General features: G+C 42.1%; 1 protein-coding gene across 13 annotated transcripts in view; it reads right to left on the reverse strand.

The window, feature by feature from the left end:
* Positions 1–11,264, reverse strand: part of AHI1 (Abelson helper integration site 1) — a 245,127-nt gene that overhangs the window by 94,300 nt on the left and 139,563 nt on the right. For 12 of the 13 annotated variants that reach the window (XM_085883040.1, XM_085883032.1, XM_085883035.1 and 9 more), the window contains exons 23-24: positions 5,723–5,807; positions 4,431–4,489 (exon numbers count right to left, since the gene is read on the reverse strand). In XM_085883040.1, coding sequence (XP_085739166.1) covers positions 4,431–4,489; positions 5,723–5,807 — 144 coding nt within the window. Of the gene's footprint in view, positions 1–4,430; positions 4,490–5,722; positions 5,808–11,264 lie in introns of those variants that run through there. The other variant, XR_015058634.1, reaches the window with a different exon arrangement.

Raw genomic sequence — 11,264 nt, forward strand, 5'->3', positions numbered from 1 at the left:
GAGAGTGCTTCTCTCCCTCAAATGAATGTTCATGCCAAACTCCTCAGACATCCCAGGACCAACCAAAACTCTTCCCTTAATTCCCTTGTGTATCCCTTCCATCAACCTAACTTCTGCTTCCAGCACTCTCATCCTTATCCTGCATCCATCCCATCCTCCCATGTTGCCATCACCATCCCTCTTGGGACACAGTCGTAGGCCTTCTCCATGTCCACAAATCCCAATGCCATCTCACCTTGCACCTCCAACCTCTTCTCCACTAGCTGTCTCAGCATGAACATCCCATCCGTCATCCCCCTACCCTCTCTAAACCCTTGCTGCTCTTCACCGACCTCCATCTCCACACTCTTCCTTATCCTCCTTCTCAGAATTCTCTTCAGCACCTTCATGACATGACTAAGGAGCATAATGCCCCTGTACTTCTCCGGATCTTAAGCATCTCCTTTCCCCTTCCGTATCGGCACAATTAACCCTGTCCTCCAATCCCCTGGAATTGAACGGTCTTTCATGCATATATTCAATAGCCTCTTCATCCAACTGACTCCATCTTCTCCCACAGCAATCATCATTTCTGTCCACCCCTGATCAATGCCTGCACCCTTCCCTTTTTCATCCTTTTCAATGCCATCCGCACTTCCTCCTCTGTGATCTCCACCAACTCCACTTCCCCCTTAACATAACACGGTAACTCAGGCTCGCCGTTGCTTCCTTTCTGGTTCAAAAACTCTTTGAAATGCCCTTCCCACACCTTCAATACTGCCCCCTCTGTCACGAGCGTCCCGCCACCATCCTTAATCATCGCCCTCCCCCACTCTTCAAGATACTCTAGAATTTCTTAAGTCATTCTTCTTCATTGAGCAAGAGGGCCAAAAACGATACATAGCACAATATCTCAAAATTTTATGGATGGAATTCAAAGTAAACTTGATGGACAGGTTGGGTGTGTGGCAAGGACAAATTGCTTGGATTTTGGTTAAGATCCAGATCAGGATACAAGAATTTAAGTGATTTGTCACAATTGAGAGATGGAGCCAAAAACAATATATACCACGATATCTCCAAAAGTTGTGGACAGATTTCAACTCAACTTGGTGGATGGAAGAGTTGGGTGTGTAACAAGGACAGATTGATTAGATTTTGGTTGAAGTCCGGATGCAGATCCAGCCTATCAGTGGACTACAAAACATAAACTGTTCAGCCTGGCGGAAGTATGCGCTCTATCGAGTGCCGTTCCAATAAATATTTTTTATCAGCTGACACTGCATTTGGCAAATAGTCATTATTATGTTTTTTCCACACACTGCAACTGAGCGAGATTACCAATTTAAATGTTGGTATTTATCCTGCTGGCTACAATTAAGTTGTTATTAACTGGTGAAGGATATTTAAACAGGGTTGATGTGTGGCAGGCATACCATGTTGGTGAGGATCCTTACAGCAAGTGCTGGTGAGGAACAGTAGTTCATGGTCACCAATGCAGTTTAAAAGGCGCTAGTCCATTGTGTTTGTATTATTTACATCTCTTGCTTGTGATTACTCATTTTTTATGCATACTCTGTGTTTCCATAATTATTTCCAATCCTGTATTATAGATATGAGTTGAGGCGTAATCGGCGTCGCATCCAATAAACATCGGCGATTGGTGCTTGAGGCTTGGTAGCCGAAAGGCAAAGAAGATGGTCTAACTAGTGAAACAAATGACATCACCACACAATAAAAATCCATCAATATACAGGGTGGCCAAAAAGTCAGAAGCCAGAAATGATTTAGGTGGTTGGACTGAAATAATTGATTTATATATTGTACTGTATATTATTTTCAGTGTGTATATTTAATAAAATTAATTGCCCCTTCTTTTTCCAGATAAGTGATGGCAGCAAAATTAACAAAGGATGAGAGAGTGGAGCTTGCTAAGAAATGCCCAAACATCATGTGTAGAAGTGATATAGAATCAAAGTGGCCAACAATTCAAACATTAACTGTAACTTAAGATATTATCAGTGGAAATCTCACATGGTCATCAATTAATAAATAACATCTTTACTATCACAAAGTATTTTTTAGTCCTTACATTTATTTTTTACTTTATACAATTTTAACCCTGTGGCTCCTGACTTTTGGGCCACCCTGTATACTGCAAGAATGGGATGGCGTGAAGCGGATATAGGACAAACAAGGTGAACAGAAAACACTGTCACGGTAGGCATACATTGTCACAAATCTTTACCACACTACACCAGGGCACCGTTTCACCAAGCATTGTAAGTACAACGCCCCACAAACAACCAGTACCTTCTCAACCACAAAGCACGTGACCAGACAAGCACTTGGTAGCAGTTAAAAGAGCATGTCCACTACCAACCAATAACAAAGATAAGGAGAATGTTATCGTGAACAATAGGGAAGTCTTTCCATTTCAAACTCCAAATCCGATTTTAAATCCTGACAGGCAACGAGGTGCATCAGTATGTTAAAAGGGTGAAATAGAGCAAAATGGATCAAATTAGGAAAATAGATCATGGTGATCTGATTGGTAAGATAGGTTAAATATCAGATTGGGTCATACATAACTAAGTCAGTGTGACAGTTTGCAAAAGGCTTCCAGGATACTAAGGTGCAGCTTGTTGATGGTAAGAAAATAAATGTAAATAAATGACAAGTCTGTAGACGGTGATGGTTCACGAGCAATGTACACGGTTCGCCTTTTTTATTTTTTGACCTTCGAGGGGATGCCACGGGCAAACTGGCGGGAATCGGGAAAAAACGTAAATGATGAAAGTTGTAGAACTCCATGAGCACTACTTGCATAGCAACTTACATTCGAAACAGTTGAAAACCCTAGGAGCTCGATGCCAAATTTATTGATTTTTTTTGACATTTTCTATGTTCATGACCTTATGACCTTGACCTTGGGACGAAAATGAAAAATCGAGCTCCGTAGGGCTATGCAGGTGCCATTAGGCTAACCAAATACCGAAACCCCTGCCAGATTCGACAAACCCCCTTGGAGAAGATGTAACTTGAAACCGGCTACCCCCTAAAAACACATGTTTTTGGGGCGTGGCTCCGCCCATAATGGGCGCAGCACGCCCATTCTCTGGAAAACACAACTAGGTCATGATACAAACCTCACACCCTAATTTTATCAAGATCGGATCAAAACCCACGGAGCTATGCTCGGGACAAACAGAGAGACAGACAGACACACACCCATAACGAATATAGTGGTCACTTGCTTGTGAACCAATAGGCTAAATGCATGACCGAGTTTTCAAAGCATCTTTTAGGACATCCCAAGGTGAATTGGCTATGTGTGAAGACATACGACTTTGCAAAATGAATAAACTAGGTTAAAGTGAACTAATCTTAAATTGGCGTCAAGGAATTTATTCTGGCCCACTAGCAAATTTTTACTTTGATTGAACGTAAGGTTTTTCCTAAAATGTGTTCACAAGAAAAACAGTCCATTGAAGGTCCATTCAAGGTCAAGGTCAAAAATGTATTTCATAATATCTCTCTGAGCAAAATTTAGTTTTTGTAGGTTAAGATGTTTCGGTACGATATGACCAAAAAAAGTCAGTAATAATAATAATAATAATAATAGTAATAATAATCATAAACATAATAATAATATCTGGAATAACAATAGGTCTTCTAGTTTGAAAATGGAAAGCCCCAAAATACAATGACTCATTAAACTGTGATATTGGAGAAATACTTCAATTTCAGATCTTATAATAACCCAATATGAAGTTTGATTTTATTAACAAGCATTGCGTTTGTTTGTAATCTCCGTTAGTAGGTGTCAGAGTCCAGGTAGCAGGTGTGCATGAATAATTTTGCGCACGTGTGGATGCATGTCATTCAGGTAGAAACACAGAATACGCACAATAAGATAAGATTTTGTTTCCACTGTGTTGCATTGCCGTTAGATTTGAACAACCCATGGCTTTTGATTAAGATTTCTTGAACAACAACGATAAACAGATTTTTGTTATGCAATTCATAAATGAATGTTCTTCCTCACAAAATCATTGCTTTGCAAAATAGCAGGGTGTTGGTCAACAGATCACAAAGCTGAAAATTTGATGCAAAACCATTAGTGCCTGAGTGACCAACACCAGAGAGCTCTTGATCTGATCTTTCTGTGATCTAAGTGATGATTGGCTCATCTTTTCTTTCCTCTCCAGCTTCTCCTTTCTCCGGATATCCCTGAAGCACAGCCAGTTACTGCATGCTTGAAGACGACAATGTTGTGGTTGTTGAAGATTGTGTGTATTTTGGTAAGGTATAGAGTATACGTAACTTTTGTATGTTCATGTTTGGGTTATGGCTCCAGAGAGGAAAGCTACTGTGCTGAAATCAAGAGATTAGCCAGTATTCCTTGGGTGACAGTCGGGCTCTCATGGATTGTAATTCTATTGGCTTACCATGCGGAAGTGCAATGATGGACTGCTTGACAGCCGACCCTCTGTGGTAAAACTCCTTCCTGCACAATGGGAAACACAGTCAAAAATGTGGCAAAAGGAGGCACCAGAGTAAATTTAGAGGAAGGAATCCTCAAAATACGTTTTTGTTTCAAGCACACAATTGTTCCTCATGGGTTTTAATGAAAGTGCTCAAACTTCTTCATGCAGATACTACACGAGGTTTAAGACTTTAGTACCACTTCTAGAATTGAAGCATAATTTATGTGTTTTTCTATACTTTATCTGCAATATAAGACCGACTTCATTATTTTCTTATCAAAGAAATCTGTGATAAATATGTTTTACAAATCTGTTTGGAGACTTCTTGAAATCTGTTTTTGTTTAAACTGCTACCTGCAAAATGTACCACTGTCAAAAATTAAAACTAGGAATTAATAGTTTTGCATTAGTATTGTGGAGGTATAAACATTACTAAAACACAGAAATGTTGAGTCAACATTAGGATTTCGAGGAAGGTTAAGGTTTAAGAATTATGGTTACCCTCAGGATTATAATTATGAGTCATGTGGTATGCAAAAAGAACCAATGATATATGCTGTCGGTGATTCTACAATGTTTCACAAACTTCACAATCACTAAATTTTCCGTAATATCTGTATTTGCTTGTTTGCCTTTATCAACTAAGTTTATCATACAAAACACAAAACTACCTGATTCTTGTTTGGCATTTTTTTAAATGGTCCCTTCAAATGGACGTTTCGCTACACACTCCATATCGTCAGACCTTTGCCCGAGGTAGTTTCCGCATTAAACAACATTTCAGATTACCAGCCGTAGGTAATGAGGGAAATGGTGGAGAGACAAAAAAAGTGGTTGATACACATAAAAACAAACAACCGAGCCACCACTTGCAGAAAGTAGAACTCCACAATTATACGACAATTCAAGAAATGTTTCTTTGTTTGTTTGACTTCGATGAACTATCGAGCTGCTGGACGGAGCGAGTTGAAAACTTGGGGTTGTACTCGGGAAGGTTTTGGAGAGTAAAAAAGATAGGTCATAATCCCTGGGGTTTGGGATGGGGTTGCATCCCAATTCTCTTGATGTATATATGGCATAGTGTCACTCCTGGTGGGAGGGAGTATGACAGGTCATTCTACAATACCCCATTTCTGGGGGAATTGTAAGAACGGGGATCAAAAAAATCACTCGCGATCACCAGTGATCAAAAATCAAGACAGTGAGGTGTTTTGGACAATGCACATGGTGAGGCTTAAGCTTCTAGTACAAACCTGAGAGGGGCAGAGCTGATGCATGATGTGCATGCGTGTTGGGTAGGAGTAGAGCATGTTGAGACAGCTCTGGAACACATTGGCTCTGTGATGCAGGAAGAGGTCGGGAGGGGTGATAAATCAATTATAGTATTATAATGTTATGGTCGTAGGCATAAACATATTTGCTCACTTGCAAGGATCATCCCCAAAATTCTGTCACCCTACTTGAAACTAATTAAGTAAAAGCTCTCAATGAAAAAAGGTATAAAAGAAAACCACATGAATAGATGGCATTATGAGTCCAAATTTCGGCAAAGTCAGTCATTTTCTTTGCTTGTAACGTGAATATATCTGAAAATAATATGACACGAATAAATTTCGTCAATGGTACCACATCTGTAGGTGGGGTGAAACCACCTTTGGGATGACCCCCATCTATAGGAGTGTGTGTGTGTGTGTGTGTGTGTGTGTGTGTGCGTGCGTGCGTGCGTGCGTGCGTGCGTGCGTGCGTGCGTGCGTGCGTGCGTGCGCGCGCGTGTGTGTGTGCGTGCATTTTCAGTGTGTTTGTTTGTCCTCCATAACTACAAAACCATGAAACCTATCAGCCTGAAACTTTGCATGCACACAAAGGGAACTCCAGGGAAGTTACTCCCCTACTCCTCCACCCCTCTTCTCACTTCACCCCTCCTCGCTCCCCCACTCCTCCTCGCAACCCCATCCCATCCCTCCTCCCCTCTCCTCCCCTCCTCGCTCCCCCATCCCTCCTCGCTTCTCCACGGCTCCTCGCTCCTCCACCCTCCTCGCTACTCCACCCCTCTCTCTTGTCCCCCCCTCTTTTCTCCCCCTCCCCTTACAATACCCGTCATCCAGCCGGTTGTTATCTCCAGACGGACCCTCCTCCCACACTGCCTTACCTTGACGTATCTGGACAGTGGTCATGTCTGGACGGTGGTTTTCTCCAGATGGACCCTCCCCTCACACTGCTTTACCTTGCACTTCCTTCCCTTGCCCTCCCTTCACACTGCCTTCCCTTTCCACACCCCTCCTCACTCCCCTTCTCGCTCCGCCTCCTTCCTCACTCCCTCACCCCTCCTTCCTCGCTCCCCCTCCTTCCTCGCTCCCCCTCCTTCCTCGCTCCCCCTCCTTCCTCGCTCCCTCATCCATCCTTGCTCCACCCCCTTCCTCACCCCCAACCCATCCTTGCTCCACTCCTCCTTCCTCACCCCCCCAACCCATCCTTGCTCCATCCCTCCTTCCTCACCCCCCCCAACCCATCCTTGCTCCACCCTCCTTCCTCACCTCCCCAAGCCATTTTGGTCCCTCTCCCTCCTCGTCACCCCCTTTCCCTTCTCTGTTCCTCCTCTCCCTCTCCTCACCCTACCATCCCACCCTCCCCTCCTTTTTACTCTCCCCCCCTCCCACCATAATATTCCCCTTCAGCAAAGCGATGGATTGTATTTGCTAGTAGATAATAAATCTGTATTTGAACTGAGGAGCACGCTGTATTATGGGAACATGCGGAAAATGGTGTGGTCAATTTGTATGATAGTGACATATTGAAAGGTCCACCCATGGTCCAACACTAACCTCTCTTTAAGTCACAGAGTTACATGATATACAGCAATCCCCAACAGCTGCAATCAGCAAATGGTACAACATTGAACAGGTACTTATAAAACAATAAATATCTCAAGAATCTATTATAACTATGAAATGCACTTAATTACTGCAATCAAATAATGTCAAAGACTCTCACACCGTCAGCCGTTCTAAGTGTCTGGTTTGGTGAAAGCCACAACCAGATTATATGGTCATGCAACATATAGAAATTCCATTGAAATACATGGTTTAAAATGTCATGCAAAGACACCATGACTATTTCATTACAAAACAAAAGATTTCCATCATGTTGAATGACATTTGCTATTCCGTACTAAATAATGTAATTGGATGGATTCTGTCATCTCCAGAAAAAACATACAAACCAAGAGCCAATCAATCTTGTATTGCTCCCAAATAGGTTCCCCCCTCTCCCTCCCTCCCTCTTACCCCAACCCTTTCCCTCTCAAAGTAAAAGGAAACAACACTGTCAAAGACTGGCGTTGATATAAACATTTTAAAATCCCTGTTACCCTTTGTATAGTGGTTTGTGATAATGCCCAGTGAAGATCTCACGGTCTTTCTTCCTGTCCCATAAATTTCCTAATTAAATAGCGTCTAAGCTTAGTCGGCTTAATCGTTGAGGTGACTGGCATATAATCTCAGGGTCTCGAGTTTGAGCCCCTGTCGTGCCGTCACATAATAAATACCACGTGGGTTGACTCAGCCTGTCATCTTTCCGAGGTCGGCAAAATGAGTACCGGCTTGCTGGAAACAGGGGGAACTACACCAGCAGCACAGCCACGCTCCCAGCAATGATGCAACCAGCAGCCACAGACTAGATACGAAATGATGATGATTAAATATCTTTCCCCTTATCTGCTCCAATAGGCTCTTCAGATCATGTGCTCAATAAATTTTGTCTATTTCATAAGCTACCATGACAAACCTGCCAAGCCATCAAGAGATATTCTAATTAACCAGAGTGGAATTGTTTGGTTTGGCCTATACTTTGCTGTTTATCTCAAAGGATGATCAACAATTAATTACCTTTGCTGTAAATATGAACAGTACTTGGGTATTCTTCTTCAAGATGTGTTCTCTTTCAGCCACTAGCTTACCATCCCCCAACTCCTCCAGTTCTCCTGTCCAACCTGTCCTGTCCAGTTCTCCTGTCAGCAAGAAGCTCACAAGTATCTTCCCTTATCTACCTTGAAAGCTGATCTAACTACTCGGTACTTCAGTCACTTTGCAAGGATCAAAATCAGTGCATGTCTGTGCATCAGGAAATATCTTTCAAGCCTTTTCTCCTTCTTACAAAGTTTGTAGCAACCCATCAAGACCATCCCAGAAATCTGCTCTTCTTCTGTTCTTTTAATCATGAAGTAGGGATTTGCAATGGACAGCTTACAACAAGGTAGAATATCTGAACATGTCTTCGCTAATGAAAAAAAAGAAAATTAATAAATAGGAAGTTCTAAGTTGGTCGTTCCTCATCTCACCCCTTCCCCTTAAGAGGATACAATGTGAACCAAGTGAACTTGTCACCTGCAAAAGCAGAGTTCCTGATCAACCTTGACACCTCGTCAGAACCTGGCACAAGTGGGATCAGAGTTCTCATCCTCAAAACCATGCATATGTCATAGTCTCTTCTTTCTCTTTGAAATAGTTATTCAAATGGGCCCTCTCTTCACTATCACCACAATTCACAAGAAGGGTACAAAAATTATCCTCTTAATGAAACACTAGTCAGCATTCTTCTCATCATAAACAAAATCAAGCCAATGATAAATAAATCTTTATCAATTCTCAAATCCTTGACTCTCAGACCATTACTACAGTTTCTGCCGAGGTCATTCCAGCCAAGACATGCTCCTGCTAAGTCCATGATGGACACCCTGAAAGTCAAGCAAGACATCAGGGCAGTCTCATTGAACATCTTGACCATTTAACATTCTCTGACCAATGGGCACTACTCACTAATCTGACCTCCAATGTCATCAAGGGTCTTCTACTTAAATAGCTGGAGGATTTCTTCCATGCATAAAAGCAGTGTGTTGCTTGGAATAATGGATGGAGTCAACAGAACATTGATCAAAGTATGCAAATTGCTGTAGAAAGCAAGTCAGGCATTTATCCTTCATCAGATCAAAAGAGCCTTGCTTCCCACTGTGGTTGGCATACTTCGATCAACGTTCAATCGATTCCATCCATAGATCTACCTATCTACCTATGCAGACAGACACTAGCCTTCACAAACAAGATAAGTTCTTCATTTTTCTCATATTGCTTGAAACAGCCTGTTTTCTTCTGCTCTATCCTTGGAAGGTGTTGTTCTCCACTACAGTATCCAAGGACTAATCCTGTTAATGGCTGGCATACAAGACCTCTCTGCTTCATTGGAAAATCCCTTGTACGACTATGCATATAACTCCACCCTGCACTGCATAGTTCCTCATCCCAGTGACAGTCACGCTACAGCTGCATCCCTTTCTGTAAGTCTGGATAAAAAAATGGTCAACCACCTGGAACATGCTCTTGAATGCTAGCATATTCTACAATTTTTGCCTGTATGTAAATAAAGTTCTCCTGAGAAACCTTTTGATTAACTTCTGTGATTGATCCATTACAGAAGTGCAGGCCTTTGGCAATCCTGGCCTTGCACACACTTATGGCTGACTACATCTCCAAGGTGTTTCTTTGTAATGACTTGCAAAATAGTTGAGCACGATGAACTGGTGCTGCTGCATCCCATTTTGCACCAATCGAAGGAGTGCAATCCAAGGCCTTGAGCCCTCTTGGTATTTCTAAACAGAAGGTTGAGGTGAAGGATCTGTAGCTCTTCTCACAACAAAGAAGTTTGGGGCATCACCTTCGAACGCCATGCCTCTGTTCTTGTCCGTCCCAACCTTTCAGTCATTTGCGAAGTTGCACACACTAATCAAATAAACGACACGTTGTTGCCTTCCCGGAATCCAAGTTTTCTGATCACCTCCATTCCACTGCCTCTTTTCTCTTATTTGTGGAATTGTCTTCCCAAATCTGTCCATGCAAGTCCTTTCCTTCAGTCATTATAGATGGTGACCCACTACCACTGGCTGCATACTATCTCATGTTATCTCTGATTATACATACCCACGATATTTTACATTCTCACTGACCATGCCCTCTTTATCTTTCAATCTACATTCCTTGTCTGCCGGTTCCCCTTTGCTCCATCGTCGGTGTAGTGCTCCTCCACCTTCTATCATCCAGCTCTTCCATGAGCATTGACCTCTGTATAAAAAAAACAAAGCTATACTCTACATTTATGCTCACAAAGAAGAAAAGAGAGATGGTTACCACCATATTAATCAGATATGTATGACATGAGGAGACCAGGACAATAAAGACATACATTATAGGAGGTAAGATTATGCATTTCCTGTGCAATACTTTGCTAAGCAACAGACAAATGGAAACTACTTGGGTGTTACAAAAAAATGCACAAGGAACATTAATGCAGGAGGATGCCATTTGGCCCATCATGTCTACACTATATCAATGTCACATTAATCCAATACAAGTTTATCAACTTAATTCCATTGGTGGGAATGGGGATGGGGGGATGGGGAGGAGGGTGGTGAGAAGGAGAATAATGGGGTATGCACAGGGATATCACCGGGGTGTTTTTTAATATTATACACATGCACTTGCACTCAAACACAAAACACACTCTTTCTCTCAATATATTTGGAGGAGGAGGGTGAAGAAGATGGTTGTAGGGTGAGGTATGAACTAATACAGACAGCACATTCACCTTCTTACAAGACCTGTGGATAGATATAAAAACTGTACATGTATAAAATCATCCATCCATGCCTAAGCTACCTACTCGAGCTGGATATATCTATGCAACTTTCTCCCCCCTCCCCCAATGCTTCTCGGTACCAATTTAATTACAGTTTAAATCTAACCATTG

This window comes from Eptatretus burgeri, chromosome 5 (assembly GCF_056783735.1).
Source record: "Eptatretus burgeri isolate ZD-2024b chromosome 5, Ebu_testis_v1, whole genome shotgun sequence".
NCBI lineage: Eukaryota > Metazoa > Chordata > Myxini > Myxiniformes > Myxinidae > Eptatretus > Eptatretus burgeri.